The sequence below is a fragment of the Cervus canadensis genome, chromosome X, assembly GCF_019320065.1.
Source record: "Cervus canadensis isolate Bull #8, Minnesota chromosome X, ASM1932006v1, whole genome shotgun sequence".
In the NCBI taxonomy this organism is placed as follows: Eukaryota; Metazoa; Chordata; class Mammalia; order Artiodactyla; family Cervidae; genus Cervus; species Cervus canadensis.
Window position 1 is genome coordinate 50,823,340 of NC_057419.1, and position 17,453 is coordinate 50,840,792.

At 39.1% G+C, this 17,453-nt stretch overlaps 1 protein-coding gene across 2 annotated transcripts in view; it reads left to right on the top strand.

The window, feature by feature from the left end:
- ZNF81 (zinc finger protein 81) overlaps nucleotides 1-4,068 on the top strand; it is an 89,540-nt gene extending 85,472 nt beyond the window's left edge. For both annotated transcript variants that reach the window (XM_043457756.1, XM_043457755.1), the window contains exon 6: nucleotides 1,002-4,068. In XM_043457756.1, coding sequence (XP_043313691.1) covers nucleotides 1,002-2,710 — 1,709 coding nt within the window. In that variant the 3' untranslated portion in view covers nucleotides 2,711-4,068. The remainder of the gene's footprint in view (nucleotides 1-1,001) is intronic.
- Nucleotides 4,069-17,453: the final 13,385 nt, after the last annotated feature.

Consider the following 17,453-nt stretch of genomic DNA (forward strand, 5'->3'; position numbering starts at 1 on the left):
ATTCCTGGTTACTAATCCATTAATGCAAAAGAATGGTGAAACAGATTGTAGTGGTCAGCTTTCATTCTACCACAGATGGCTTTTCATCACTCTCATTTTGTACTTCTTATTAAATATATTTAATTTTATTTCCAAGGAAACAGTTACACTTGGATGGAGAGTTGGAGTATAGACATCCATTTATTGTTTGTATGGGTCAAAATGGCTATGACCACAGTATTTTTCCTATAGACATGAATAAATTAATTTTTTAGTTTTATTGAGGTATAATTGACATACAGCATTGTATAAGTTTAAGGTGTACAGCATAATAACTTGACATACATATATTGTGAAATGATTGCCACAGTAAGTTTAGTTAACATCATATTATATAGATACAAAAATGAAAAGGAAAAGATTTTCTTTGTGATGAGAACTTGTAGGATCTACTCTCTTAGCAAACTTAACTATTTTTATCACATTAATTTGATATTGATGGTGATAAGCAAGAAGCAGTGAGATTAGTGAGAATTTAGAATGGAAAGCTAATGAGGACTTAGACTCGGAGTTACCCATTCAAGCCTAGGCTCTCCACAGATGTTTCCCCTTAAAACCCTTCTCTGTTTAATCTTCAGTCCACCTTACTTGATATCCCCGCCAAAACAGAGCTAGATTGCTTATGTTGAACTCCAATCTCCAATACTGAATATATGTGTAATTATTCTGAACTTCACTTTCCTTATCTACAGTGGTGTATAAGATACTTCATAAGACTTTTGAAAGGACTAAATGAGTTGATATGTATATATTTTGTAGAACAATGCCTGTACCACCAAATAATGTAAGCGCTTAGCACGTAATAAGTGCTACTTATTTATTTTCTGTTATTGTCATGATTGTCATCCTCATCATCATCAGATTTACTGGTTTCTCTGTGACCAATTTGGATTAACCTAAGTGTACCTCTTAATCTTCTGCTATGTATTCTTTGTGTCATTTTACTTTTTTTCTCTTTTTAGATGGAAAGTTTGGGATTAAAACCTTACAAAAAAGAATTTCTGGAAAAGTTTCATTTCATGGTGAAATGGAAGGTGAAGATGCAAAAGATGATTCATTGTATTCCATTTTAGAAGTACTGTGGCAAGATGCTGAACAGATAAAAAGCTACCAGGAAAAGCAGAACAAACCTCTGAGTCATGCTGCTTTCACCAATAAGAAAATATTGAATACAGAGTGGGATTATGAATATAAAAACAGTGGAAAATTTATTCATCCAGGCCCAAATTGTATTCCTTCACAGAAAAGACCCCATAAATGTAACTCATTTGGGAAGAATTTAAAGCATAATTTAGATGTACATATTCATAGTGAAAGCAATGCAACAAAGAACTTTGATAAAATTATTGGACACAGTCAAGTTTTCACCCAGAGCTCTTCTTATACTAACCATGAAAATACACACACTGGAGTGAAATTCTGTGACAGCAATCAGTGTGGAAAAGTCTTCGGCTTCAAACAAGCACTCCGTCACAATCTGAAGTTTCCTGTTGGGGAGAAAGCAAATATGTGTACTGAACTTGGGAAGATCTTCACCCAGAGGTCACAACTCTTTGCACCTCAGAGAATTCATACTATGGATAAACCTCATGAACTTAGGAAATGTGTAAATGTTTTTACACAGAAGCCACTACTCAGTATTTATTTGAGAGTTCATAGAGATGAAAAGCTATATATATGTTCTGAGTGTGGAAAGGCATTCATCCAGAATTCAGAATTAATTATGCATGAGAAAATTCATACTAGAGAAAAACCCTATAAATGTCATGAATGTGGAAAATCATTTTTCCAAGTGTCATCTCTCCTAAGGCATCAGACAACTCATACTGGAGAAAAGCTTTATCAATGCAGTGAATGTGGGAAAGGCTTCTCCCTCAACTCAGCCCTAAATGTACATCAGAAAATTCATACTGGAGAGAGACACCATAAGTGCAGTGAGTGTGGGAAAGCCTTTACCCAAAAATCAACACTCAGAATGCATCAGAGAATTCACTCAGGAGAGAGATCCTACATATGTACCGAATGTGGTCAGGCCTTCATCCAAAAGGCGCACTTGATTGCACATCAAAGAATTCATACTGGAGAGAAGCCTTATGAATGCAATGACTGTGGGAAATCTTTCCCTTCTAAGTCACAACTCCAGATGCATAAGCGAATTCACACAGGAGAGAAACCCTACATATGCACTGACTGTGGTAAGGCCTTTACCAACAGGTCAAATCTGAATACTCACCAGAAATCTCACACTGGAGAGAAGTCTTATATATGTGCTGAATGTGGGAAAGCCTTCACGGATAGGTCAAATTTCAATAAACACCAGACTATTCATACTCGAGAGAAACCCTTTGTTTGTGCTGATTGTGGGAGGGCCTTCATCCAGAAGTCAGAGTTACTTACACATCAGAGAATCCATACTACAGAGAAGCCTTATAAATGTTCTGACTGTGACAAATCCTTCTCAAAGAAACCACACCTCAAAGTACATCAGCGAATTCACACAGGAGAGAAACCATATATATGTGCAGAATGTGGGAAAGCTTTCACAGACAGATCAAATTTCAATAAACACCAGACAATTCATACTGGAGATAAACCCTATAAATGTAGTGACTGTGGAAAAGGCTTCACTCAGAAATCAGTTCTGAGTATGCATCGCAATATTCATACATGAAAGTAACCCTGTTTCTTGAAAATGAGAAAGCCTTATCACAGAAATCAGGTCTAAGTGTGTATTATAAAATTTAACCAAGACAGATCATATATTGAATGCATTGCATAATAAAAAGAATTTGTCAGGCTCTTTCACCTGAGATGAGAAAAATTATTCAGAAGAGACCCTCTAAGAATGCATTGAATGATGAGGAATTTCCATATTTGCACAGCCTCACAAAATATAATTGAATTCATACTGGGGAAAATGTTATCAGTTTGAGAGATTAGGAAAAGCCTTCCTGTAGAAAGTATTATAAGGCAAATTATTACCAAATTCTTTATAGATTATGAAAAATTATATAAATGACAGTAATGTTTATTGTGTTGTATTAAGCAATTTAAAGTGACAACAAAATGAAAGGTAGGGCAACAAAATAATATATTTGATGTGTAGACCTGCTCTCAGATCTGTTTGTAGCAAAACACATTGCACAATGGGAGGAATAATTGAGTTGAAATTCTTTTTTTTATTTAATGTATTTGTGTCTATCAAATATGTTTGCTACTGAATATTTTGCTCATGTGAATCCACAGTTTTAAATTCATTAAGGTTTTATACATACACTCGTCTGCTGATATAATTTTACACAAACACATAAATATAATCATGTCATATATGTTGATTTCCATGACATCATATTTCTATCTTCCTTCATTGTGGTACAATGCAAAAATAACCACAGCTCTCTCCCATCCTTTTATGCACCCCTGTTTTTAATATTACTGTTGCTTCTCTTATTAAGAGGCAGAGCTCTCTCTCTACTCCTTGACTCTGAGTTTGGCCATGTGAATTGCTTGGGCCAATATACATTAACAAAGAGATTCAAGAAGATGCTGGAGAGGTGTGAAAAGCCTGCCTTGAGACTTACCCTTTCTTGCCGCTCTTTGGAATTCTGAGACCTTCATGTGAAGAAGCTCAGATTACTAAGGGATGTGAAACCACATGGAACAGAGATGAACCAACCCAGATGAAGCCCCTTAGACCAAATGCCAGATGTGGGAGTAAGGCCTTCTTCAACCTCCAGCCCCAGCCATGCCAGGCCACACCAGAAGAGCCATACTAGTCATCCCAACCAACCTGGAGAATTATGAGATAGATAAAATGATTATTGTTTTAAGCTACTAAGTTTGGTGTAGTCTGTTACACAGCAAATGCTGAGTAATACATAAAAGTGTACACCTACTGGGGGTGTTGTATCAAAATATAAAACATGTGGCATCAACATTGGGCCTGGGCAGCAGGTGGAGACTGGAAAAGCAATGAGGAAAACTGTTAAGAAAGTCTGCAGAAGATGGCAGTCCATGTTGTCTAACGAGGGAAAAAATAACAAAACAGCTACCATACTCTGTGGAAAGATAGAGAATATACCAAATGAACTTGTGGATCGGGCTAAAGAGATTTCCAACAGAATGTTGAAGTATCTGTTTGCTTCTTTTAGCTGCATATGATAAAATGCAGAAAGAAAAATATGAACTAAGTAAATAACTGTTCCATTTGCAATCAGAGTTCAGAAGAAACACCCAAAAAAACAGGACTTGGCTGAGTTGGAAAATAACTGTCTCACATCTCCAGTCTCTCCAGCCATCAAAATATTCTCAAGGTGAAAAAGTGACCTCCAGAGTAGAGATCAAATCATAGATGTGGCTCTAAGACCCTTTGATAAAGTGTGTAAAATATTTTAAGTTGGTGTTTGGGAGACCCTGTCAGCTAAGCTAAACATCTCCTAAAAACTTGTCAACAGTGTCCCAATAGCCTGACTCACTGTTCAAAGTAGAGAGGGGCCCATGTTAAAAAAAATTGTTGATGTTGCGTTTGGGACATATAGTAAATACAAACCAGACTCATAGAAAACTTGCAACATTTTTAACAGAGTTTTACTAACAAAACTACCTCCAGGTTGGACTTAAAAAGACTGGAAAAGTCCAAAGTGAAAAATGGACTCCCCTCTCTTAACTTCTGTGAACAGGAAGCAAGCTGTGAAAGTTACTCAGCTGCAAACATGGGCCATTTCTTATGGGAAAAGAAGGCCGTCTCAGAGAGAAGATCCAAGAACAGTGTACTAAAATGGACTGGGAAGCCATTCCCAGGCAGAACTATGACCTAAACAAGAAACATTTTTTGCCCCTGGAGCAGAGAGACCTGACAGTATTTGCTCTGTGGGATTTCAGAATTATTATTGAACAGTGATTGATAAATGCCTCTTTTTCCTTCCCTTTTTGAATGGAAGTATCTGTTACAGTTATCCTGTCCCTATCTCACTATTGTATTTATATCTATGTGTATGCACTTGTGTGAGTATGTGTGTGTTGGGTTTGGGAGGCGGTCATATAACTTGTCATTTAGTTCACAGGTCTCTGGATTAAAAAAACTGAGAATCTGCACCCAAGGAACCTCAACCATATCTGAATCTGATATAGAAGTCTTAGAGGTCTTGGAATGGGGGTGAATGTATTTTGCCTGGTGTGATAATGTAAATAATTTATTATCGGAAGAGAGACTGTGATAGAAAATACTACAATTTTCCATCCCTATATGTATGCCTATTTTCAGTCATTATTTTGCTTTGTGTTTCAGTTGGGATAATTTCTATTAACCTATCTTCAAGGTCACTGATTTTAACCTCTACCCTGGCTCTGTCAGATCTACTGATGAACCTATTGAAGGCAGTCTTTATCTCAGTTATGTTTTCTTTTTATTTCTAGATTGTCCATTTGAATTTGAAAGAGTTTTCATCTCTGCTGAAATTCCCCACATGTTCATACCTGTTGTTTACATTTTCCACTACCCTCTTTAACATACTAATCATTGTTATTTTAAACTCCTTGTTTGACAGTTTCAACAACTAGATCAACTGAACCTGGATCTGTTGATTGCTTTGTCTCTTGACAGTGGATTGTTTATTCTTGCTGTTTTGCATGTAATATTTGGCTGAATGCCAGATGTTATATGTAGGATAGTAGAAACTGAGGTGAATATTTAATTCCTGGGAGTAGACATGTTACTTTCCTTATAGGTCATTGGCATAGGGGAATTGAGGCCAGCTAGTCAGGATTTGTTCTGGTGTTTAGGTGTTGTTATTGCTCTCTTTACCTGCAATGTATCAATGACTTCAAACTTCTCTAGTGTTACCTTGTGCTTCCAGTAGGCACTGATTTTCCAGATAATTTATCTCAGTATTACTGCACCACCCTTGCCTTTAGGCCTTTCTTAATGTGCTTATACATGGAGAGTCTCTCTCTCTACCTCTTGCCTCTCCCTTAGTAGCAGACTTTTATTATTACCTGGGTCTTGGTGACCTGATAAGTGGGAGGGCAGGAGTTGTCTGGGGCCAGCCTCAGTCTTAGACAGGCCCTATATCCCTAGATCTTGGAAGGTGAAGCTTTTTCAGTGATCCTGCCCTTCCCATTAGTATTAATAGAAGGCTTTAAATGGTCTGAACCTAGGGAGGATTCCTGCCCTTTCCTTTTCCTTTCCTCTAGCTACAGTAGATCTTTAACTATGTCTTGGGGGCAACAAGGTTTGCTGCACTTCACCCAGTGGCTTAAGGTTTTTATTCTGTGAGGGAGTAGGGTCCCATCAGGGCTTTGGCCATTTCTGTATCAGCAGCTGTGCCCCTAAAGGCCTACACCACTGAGATAGGCTTTCTCCAGTCTCCCACCCTACCCCTGATGTTTCTTATGAGCAACCAGTGGAGGTCTATGGAGAAGAACCTGCAAGTGGGGGCCTATGTCCCCAGCTCTCAGAGCTCTGATATCCTCACACTATCCCACACTCAACTTTTAGAACTGTATTTAAGATTCTTGCTGAATTCTTACTTCTGGTGTGGTGGACCCATCTTCTTTCCTGCTCTGCCACAGATAACCCAGTGATAACTTCCTGCCTTCTCTGAGGCATTTGTCTTATATATCAAACTAATTTGTTCCCCTATGACATTAGCTCCCTGATGAATTCAAGGAAAGTTATGATTTTGTAGATTACCAGGATTTTTTCTAATTGTAAGAATGGGAGCTAAGCTCTTTCCAAGTGTCTGCATTCTATCCAGAATCCAGATGTCTGGATGGTCTCCTTTGGCCACTACTATCAGAATATATGCCCCCTTTCCACATGACTTTACCACTTTACCCAAGAGGTAGAGTCCATTTCTCCAGCCCTTGAAACTGGATTTGGTCATTTCTTTGGTCAACGGGATATTAGCAAATATGACACTAGCAGAGGCTTGAGAAGTACTTGCACATTGAGGTTTGCCCACTATTGCTGCTCTTTGAAATCCTGAGCCCAAGTGTGGAAAAGCCTGAGTTATGCTATGAGAGACCTTATGGAGCAGCAGTGGAGCAGAGATGCGCCATCCCAATTGAAGTACCCTAAACCGGCTAGATTTCACCTGCAAGATATGTGAATGAAGCCATTCTATCCATGTAACCATGGTCAAGCCAGCTGTGGTCAGCAGCCTCTGGGACGACCTTGTATCATGATCCCCACCTCCTGGTATCTACACCTTTGTATAATTCTGTTCCGATGAGTTTGCACCAGGCTAATGACTTGGTTCTAGTGAATAGAATAAGGCAGAGGTAATGGGATGTCACTTCCAAGATTAGGTTACAGAAAGACTGGGGCTTCCATTTTGGATGCTCTCACTCTCAGTTGGTTCACCTTAGGGGAAGCATGAGGCAGCTCTATGGAAAGACCCATGTGGGTGAGTTTGGGAGCATATTCTCCCAATCTGGTCTTCAAATATGACCATAGGCTTAGCTGACACTTTGACTGCAACTTCATGAAAGACCTTCAGCCAAAGGCACACTTCTGAGCCTTGCCTGAATTCCTGACCCACAGAAACCACAAGAGAGTAAATGTTTTAAGCTGCTGAATTTTAGGGCAATCTGTTTTTAGACTAGAAAAGGTCTGCCATCGACCCCACTGATCCCAGACAACTCACAGAATCATTGATTAAAATGTTTATTGTTTTAAGCCACTAAGTTTTGGGAGGCTTGTTACCCAGAAAAAGCTACCTAATACATTTATTATTTACTGACTTTCCTCCACTATTTATCCAGAACAGATAACAAATACTAATTAACTACTATGAACGCTTTCATGTTTTAATCTGTGCTCATATAAATTATATATAGATAAACATATGTTACATGCTTATAATCAGATAAAAGCTATATAAGGATTGTTTTCTTCTTTGACTTTCGAATATGGGATCATGTCACACAATTATCTCTGCTTGCTTTATTACTGAATAATAACTTTTTTGAATAATTGCATCATAGTTTGCAGGGTGGATATGCAATAACTTATTCAACTATTTGCATATTAAGATTTATTTATACACCCCTTTTTCAACTTAGCAATGCTGTTCAAAATATTAAGAGGCAGTTTTCATAATGGCTGTGTAGATAGGCTCAGGAACCAATGGCTAGGGTTTCAATCCTGACTCTACCAGTTACTAGCTCTGTGACCTTAAGCAAGTTAGTAATCTCTCTGTACTGATTTATTCAGCTGTAAAGGATATTCACAGTAGTACATATCTCATAGTTTCAACGTGAGATGAGTATAAACTTCCTAGGGCTATTATAATATAGTTCCACAAACTGAGTGGCTTCAACAGAAATGTATTGTGAGGCCAGAAGTCTGAAATCAAGGTGTCAGCAGGGCCACACTTCCTCTGAAGGCACTAGAGAAGGAATTGTTTCCTGCTTCTCTCCTAGCTTCTGATAGTCTCAAGTATTCTTTGACTTGTGGATGCATCACTCCAGTCACACAGCCATTTTCTTCCTGAGTGTCTCCACGTCGTGTTCCCTCTGCATGTCTGTCTCTGTGTCTAACTTTCCCTTTTTTATAAGAACACAGTCATACTGGATTAGGCCCACACTAATGACCTCATTTTAACTTGATTACTTCTGTAAAGACTCTATTATCAAGTGAGTTCACATTCTGAGGTACTGGCAGTTAGGACTTCAACATATATTTGCTGCTGCTACTGCTAAGTCACTTCAGTTGTGTCCAACTCTTTGCGTACCCTGTGGACTGTAGCCCACCAGGCTCCTCTGTCTACAGGATTCTCCAGACAAGAATACTGGAGTGGGTTGCCATTTCCTCCTCCAGGGGATCATCCCGACCCAGGGATCGAACCCGCGTTTTCTGCATTGCAGGTGGAATCTACTGCTGAGCCACTGGGGAAGCCCCTCAACATATCTTTGGGGGTACACAATTACTCAAAATAAATTAATGCATTTTTCTATATAAAGCGTGGGGAGTTCTTGATGAATACTAGATAGACACCACTTCCTGAGTCTGCCAAGGTCCCCCTACCATTCTCTATGCTTGGGCAAGATTTGAGGGCTTTATCTGTGGTGTCTTAGTCTCCAACTACCTAAAGTAAATGTTTAGAGTGACAGGAAAAGCAGGCCAAGGACCAAGGCTTGTTACCACATTTTGAGGGCCAGGCCAAGAAAGATTCATGTATAGAGGATAATGGGAAGGAGCAGCCAGAGAGAAGAAAACATACCAGATGAGAGAGTGACTCATAGACAACAGAGTGTTTCCAAGAAAGGTTTCAGTGGAGGAACTTTCCAGACTAAAGGTCAGTTCACATGAGGATGGAAAACTGGTTCTTGGATTTTGTGACAAGGAGGTCATTATTACCTGTGGTGTTATTTAGAAGTGAATTTAAGGAAAACAACTGAGCAAATTTGAAGGGATTTCTGAACTCAGGTGGTACTTGACCACAGAATTTTTCCAGTAGAAAAAAATATTAGGCTATTGGGCTGCATTACTCTATTGTTGTCTAGGTTATACTTAGAAATGTGTTTTCAAGAGTCCTTTGTGATTCCAAGTTAGAGTCAGCCAAAAGTAGAAATTGCATGAGATTTGGGAGGTCAAAATGAAGGAGCAACCATTACTCCAAAAGTTTGAGATTAGATTCAGAGAAGGACAAATGCAGAGATACCTAGGTCTTAACATTTCTTCACTCTTCCACTCTGTATTCAGCCCTTTCTATCTCCCAGCCAGGGCTTCTCTGGTAGCTCAGCTGGTAAAGAATCTGCCTGTAATGCAGAAGACGCCAGGTTCAATCCCTGGGTTGGGAAGATTCCCTGGAGAAGGGAACGGCTACCCACTCCAGTATTCTGGCCTGGAGAACTTCATGGACCAGTCGAGTCCATGGTCTGGCAAAAAGTCAGACAAGACTGAGCAACTTTCACTTGTCTCCCAGCCCTGCTGACCTACAGTGGCCTTCGGCCTGCCGGTCAATGCTTTCCTGCAGCCCACAAAGGCAACAGCTCTTCATAGACTTCTTCATCAGCTCCCCTTTCACAGTCTTACTTAAGCAGCTGAATGTGCCTGGCTTCTCAGATTTTCTTGCAAGCACTGACTTATCCACCCATGCCAGTGTTTCAAAAACACTGGTTTAGTGACTTCTCTAATCTTCCAGCTTCCCCTTCCATACCTTTACTTCCCCAGCTACTCCCACAATTGTGCATGATCTAATTCACATTTTAAAATTCCTTATTTCATTATACTCATAATTAATCCACTTCCCCAAATGAACCCTGATTGTTAATGTTACACTTTTTTTTTCCTGAGAACTTGGTAAGCATCACTCTTCTAAAATTGAGTGGTGCCATTGAGAAGTCTTAGATTAACCTGCTATTTTTCTTGTATGTTTCTGCCATGTGATTCTTTTTTTATGCTTGAAGTTAAGGATCTTTAGAAGTGTGTGCCTTAGTCTTGATTTTTGTAAACTGATTTTGACTGGGTTATAGTCAGCTGTTCCAATCATGATTCATGGCTTTTATTTCAGGGAATTGTTTTGCTTAACTTTTTAATCTGGTCTATCTTTTCTTCATGGACATCAGTTGTGCATATGTAATGTGTCTTTGTCATCTTCATCCATTTCATACTGCTCTACATTCATTTCATATCATTGTTCTTTTTGGTTGTTTATGGTTGGCTCTTCTCCATGAATCTCTCATGTTTCTTAATGTCTAGGCATTAATAGCCAGTGTGCTCAGATTTATTTACATTTCAGGACAATGAAGATAGACGATGTCTCCCTCCCTGGAGACATTCACAGAGATTTACTTACATTCTAGGGTAATAAAGATCATGGCTCTCTTCCTAAGAGGATGGGCAATAAATCAATATAACAATATTGTGTTTTCCCTACATTTTAATTATGTCAATTTTCAATCATGTACAAACATCAAAAGAACAGTACAATTAACACATAACTTTCATCTAGATTCAACAGTGTATACATAAATTTTTTCCTGAGTAACTGATGGCAAATTACAGACATTAGAACATTATACTCAAATAATTGAGCATCCATATCCTAAAAATAAGGACATTCACCCCCATACATAGATTATCATTATCAATCTAGTTCTCATATGATATCAAATATGATATTGCATATCCAGTCCATTTTCAAATTTCTCTCACTGTCTCCAAAATATATTTTACAACTTTATTGAGGTATAATAACATATAGTAAATGGAAATTATTTAAAGTGTACAATTTGGTGAGTTTTGGCGTATGTATGTACCATTAAAACCATCACTACAATAAAAACGATGAATATATCCATTACCCCTAACAATTTCCTTATGACCCTTTGACACCCATCTCTCCCTTCCTACACCCTCCCCCCCATCCACAGGCAACCACTGATCTGTTTTTCATTACAAATTAGTTTGAATTTTCTACAGTTTTATATATATGGAATCATATTGTAGGTATCCTTGTTTTGTTTGGCTTCTTTCAGCATAATTATTTTGTGATTCATTTTTGTTGTTACATGTGTCTATATTAATTACTTTTTACTGCTAAGTGGTATTTCATTGTATAGATATACCAAATTTGTTTATCCATTCATGTGTTGATAGAAATCCATGGTGTTTCTAGTTTTTGGCTGTTACAAATAAAAGTGATACGAACATTTGAATGCAAGTCTTTGTGTGGACATAGCTTTCATTTCTCTTGTGTGAATACCTGGGAATGAATAGTTTTGTTATATTTTGAGTGTGTATTTAGCTATTTAAGAAATTACTAAACTATTTTCCAAGGTGCCAAACCATTTTACATTCCCACCAGCAGTATGTAAGTGTTCAATTTGCTTCATATCTTTGCCCTCACTAGGTATAATTATTCCTTTTAAATTTTAGCCATTTTTGTGAGAATGATATGGTATCTCACTGTGGTTTCAACTTACATTTTCCTATAATGCTATGGAGCATCTTGTGCTTATTTACAATCTATATCATCTTGGTTGATGTATCTTTTATTTTGCCCAATTGTAAGAGCTCTTTATATATCCTAGATGTAAGTCCTTTGTTGGATATATATTTTGCAAATATTTGCTCCCAAGTTTGCCTTTTCATTTGAATAAAAGAAGAGTAAAAGTTTTTAATTTTAGTTAAGTCCAGTGTATTTATACTTTCGTTCATAGTCCATGCTTTTTGAGTCATTGTTAAGAAATTTTTGCAAATTTCAAAGTCACTAAGATTTTATCCTTTGCTTTCTTCTAGACATTTTATAATATTGGTTCTTACATGTAGTTCTGTCCATTTTTATTTAATTTTGTATATGGTCTTAAGAAAGGGTTTAGGTTCATTTTGTTTTGCATATGGCTGTCCAGTTGTTCCAGAACCATTTGTTTAAAAAAAAGTCATCCTCCCACCATTGAATTACCTTGTCATTTGTGTTAAAATCAATTGATTGGTTGTATTTCTGGAAATACTTCAATTCTTATTTATTTGGCTGCACCGGGTCATAGTTGTGGCATGCAGAATCTTTAGTTGTGGCATCCAAACTCTTAGTTGTGGCAAGTGTGAGCTAGTTCTCTGACTGTGGATCAAACCCAGTACCCTTGCATTGGGAGTGCGGAGTCTGAGCCACTGGACCACCAGGGAAGTCCCTCTGGAAGTACTTCAGTTCTGTGTTTCTGTTTGTCTGTCTTACTGCCAGTACCACTATTGGCACTGTAACTTCTGTATTATCATAACATCACTGATTACTGTAGCTTTATAATAAGTCTTGAAGTCAAATAGTATAAGTTCTTCAACTTTACTCTTTTCCACAATTGTTTAGGCATATGTGAGTCTTTTATATTTCCAAATGAATTTTGGAATCAGCTTGTCAGTTACTATAAAAAGTCTGATTGGGTTTTGATTGGGATTGAATCGAATCTATGGATCTATTTGGAAATAGTTGACATTTTAATAATACTGAGTGTTCAGATCCATGAACAGGATATATCTTTCCATTTATTTAGGTCTTCTTTCATTTCTCTCAGAAGTGTTTTCTAGTTTTTAGTATGCAAATTTTACACATTTTGTCAAATTTCATAAGTATTTCATATGTCTATATTATTTTAAATGATATTAGTTATTTTAAAGTTTCCAATAGTTATTTGCTAGGATAGAGAAATGCAGCTGACTTTTGCATGTTGATCTTGTATCCTATAACCTTGCAAAGCTCATTTATAAGTTCTAGTAGCTATTTTTGATCCTGTAAGCATTTATACATAGACAGTCATGTCATCTGTAAGAAATGGTAGTTTTGCTTCTTTCTTTCCATTTTATTTATTTCTTGTCTTATTGTACTCACTAGAACCTGCAGTACAATGTTGAATAGAAGTGACTAGAGTGGAAATATTTGCCTTTGTCTTGATCTTAATAAGAAAACAGTTTCAATCCCTGGGTTGGGAAGATCCCTTGGAGTAGGAAATGGCAACCCACTCCAGTATTCTCGCCTGTAATATTCTGTGGACAGAGGAGCCTGGCAGGTAAGAGGAGCCTGACGGGCTACAGTCCATGGGACTGCAAAGAGTCAGACAAAACTGATCACACACCCTGATGACCTATGTGGGATCTCTCACCTCACCTCAATACATAATGTAGTATTGGATTATAATACACTTTGCTATTCCCATCTATTGTTATGATTTATAATCCAATTCCATTGTGATCAGAGAAAATACTTTACCGTTATATATACATAGCCCTGCATCCATGTCCCCATCCCTTCACATACTCTACGCATCACTCCTGCCTTGTATTCCACCTGTGCCTCCCTTGTCTCCACCATCATTTGAAATCCACTGAGCCCCTCTCCTGCACAAGGTATGCTCCCTATGGGCTCCATACACAGCCCTCACAGTGTACACTGGTCCGTTTCTTTTCCTCCTCTCCCTGCTTGCATGCTAGAGTTCTCCACAATCCCATCTAATTCTGTAAAACATGGCCCTTCCCATCTCTCCATCGGTCAATCTGGCTCCACTCAGTCTCGCCCTGGAAGGGCGATAAGGGCGGTGCTCGGGTACACTGAGGTTATGGGAGTCTCAGCGGCTAATCCATTCTCGGGACTAAAAATGCTAAATTTGGGCTCTCTGCTCAGGTTGAACTAACTAAACAAGATATATATTCGCTCTTCATTCACACAACAGTTAAGCGTGAGTTACCTCCAAAATCTCTGTGGTGTGCGGGCCTTGTGGGGTGGTCTATGCGGTGGATGGGGTACGAGAGATGTAATCAGTGATGCTACAGTAATACAGAAGTTGCAGCAATGCCAGTAGTGGTACTGGCAGTAAGACAGAAAAATAGAATTGAAGTACTTCCAGAGGGACGTCTATGTGGAGGGCAGGGTGTTTGTAGAGGTTTCCCACATGCCCCGCCCACTACGGCTTCTTTTGGCCCATTATAGGTGAAAAGCGTGGGTCCAGAACACAACCTAAACTTGGGCTTCCTTTTGTGTGTGTCTTTCGAAGCGACGGCTATTTGCAGTTGTTGGCTTGCTGGCAGCGGGTCACCTCCCTTTTAGAAGTTCAAGCTTTGGACAGACCAAATGTTTGTTGTTCGTGTAAACTTGAGCACTTTGTCCTTATCCTCGCCATTTCTCAGCTTCTTCATTTATGACATAAGGATGAAGACGGTAGCTACATCATGACTGGTGCAGAGCATTTGGAGCTAGGCTCTGAGCATACTAAAGGGGTGTGATGGGTTTTCTAGGGCATCCTGATTAGTTAGGGATAGAAATATGCTGAGCCACCAGGAAAGGGGGCCTCCCTGGTGGTGCTGGTGGTAAAGAACCAGCCTGCCAATGCAGGAGATGTAAGAGACTTGGATTTGATCCCTGGGCGGGGAAGATCCCCTGGAGGAGGAAATGGCAATCCACTTCAGTATTTTTGCCTGGAGAATTCCATGGACAGAGAAGCCTGGCAGACTGCAGCCCATGGGGTCCCAAAGAGTTGGACACGGCTGAAGCGACTTAGCACACAGACATGTGCTAACAGAAATAACAACTATTAGCATTCTGCCCTTATGAGCTGGCACTGTGCTAAGTGCTTTACTTTCTTCAGCTCCTTTTCTCAGCCTAACACTGTACCAGGTGAGTACTATCATCATCTCCATTTTATCATTCCAAGCTGGGTGGTGCATGAAATACTTCCAGGTGCTGGGCCTCTCTGCTGACCTCTGCCCCTTCCTGTGTCCACAGCCACTTGCTTGTGATTCATCTGCTTTCCAAGTCCCCGTGGGATGTGGAGAGTTCCTGCTGCAGCTGAGAAGCGGGTGGCCTGACTGTGGGGACTGCACAAGAAGATCCCCATGAATTACAAGGTCAGTCAGACCTAGTGGTACTACCATGATACCTAAGGCCACAGTAGAAAGAACCCTCCCCGGCTGGACTCAGACCCACCACAGAGCAGTGTGTGGGTTTATACACACTGCACTTATATGGGTTATTTATATGGGTTATTTCACTTTCTGACCTCTCCTGGGCCCAGAAAATGGCGGCATGGAACACTCCCCCTAAAATTATATCAATTATTCCACTTTCTCATTTCCCATACCTAAACCTTCACAACTATATCAGTAGTGATTTCTCCAGCTTCAATTATCTGGGATATGCAGAGAAGCACCAGACTCCCTTCAAATTTATATACCTTTTTTTCTTGACTTACTCTTTTAGTTAAAACCTTCAAAACACTATTAATAATATCTTCTAAGCATCTAAACTAGTCATTTGACCCTAGGTTTGTATTGTCACTGGGCTTCCCTGGTGGCTCAGACGGTAAAACCTGGTGGGCTACAGTTCATGGGATCCCAAAGAATTGGACACAACTGAGCAACTTCACTTTCTATTGTCACTACCAGACCATCCTGAGGTGCCCCAGATCCACACTGAGTTCCCATAACCCAGAACTGGGAGCCCTCAATATTTATACCAATTCTTATCTTAATGTGCCCCTCAGGGACTCTGCTGGGCCAAGGGGCTGGATCTTCTCTGGTCTGCTTGGCTGGGTCTGTGTCCACTCTTTTGGTTGCTTTCCAGAAACCTGTTGTGCTCTCACAATATCTCCTTTGTTCACATGGTGAGTTTATATATCAAAACAAACATTTGTTTACAGTTGCTATTTTTGTTTCTTAGAAAAAATCTGACTTAACTGCTTGTGGCCAGTCTACCACATTTAATTGGAAGATTCACATTGTGTTTTCGTCCTTTAAAAATCTCCTCTGGATGCGTTAATTATGTTCCCTTTCTCACTCCTGATTCTATATCAGTTTTAACTTTATTTTAATCAAGTTTGAGTGGTCTATAGACTCTTTCCTATTTCAGTGGTGTTTTGGTTTCATGTGTCAAGTATAATGTATATTTTTAGAAAATGTCTCTTTATTCACCTTTCTCCTATTATTTGAAATCACTTTGTTGTTTATAACTTCTTGAGGAGGACACTTAGCTAGCAAATTTTTATTGTTCCCAACATATTCATTTAAGATTATAAATTTTCCTCTATATGTTCCTTTAAGCCCATAAGTTTTTTCTATAAACATTTTTTTTGTTGTTTTTCATTTATTTTTATTAGTTGGAGGTTAATTACTTAACAATATTGTAGTGGGAGCTTCTATAAACTTTTAAATCAAAGTATAACATTTATCCAGGAAAGCATACACATTTTAAAAGTATAGCTCAGTGAATTTTAGAGCACAGCCTTGTAACCACCCCTGAGATCAAGAAGTTAAACATTCTCAGTGACCCAGGAGTGCCTTTCTCGGCTCCCCGTGATGTAGACTTGTACTGCTTTGGAAATGTGAAGAGGCATTTTCAATTGTCACAAGACGAGGCAGGACTGAAGTCATTTGTCCGATAGAGGTGGGGAGATGAAACATCCTGCTGGGTGTGGGATAGATCTGCCCAGCACAGAACTGTCCCACCCAAAATGCTGACAGCTCTACCGCTGACAGACATGGGGACAAACTCATCCTTGCTCCCTTTTCTGCCTTGGCCCCAGCCTGTGACCTGTTAGCTTACTCACACCCTCCAATTCCAGTTGCCTTTCATTCCCAGGTATCTGTAGTTACCTGCCACATTTATCTGGCACCTGTGCCCTGTCCCGCCTGATGTATCCACCTGGAAATGCCTTTTCCGGATCAGCCTGAAGGACACAATGCAAATTTCAAAACTTATACCCCTTCCACAGCTTTGCAGCATTTGGGTGTCCACACTACTGGCTATAAGCCTTCAAGGATAGGAAATGTGTATTCTGCAATTTCTGTGTCCCCAAACACCCAGGAAAACCCCAGCTACAAAAAAGGAGTTCAAAAAAGGTTTGTTATATGAATACTCAATAGTATGGTGTTCATTATATGATTTTTTTAACTGGGAAGCTTTATTTAATACAATGGGTATCTTGCC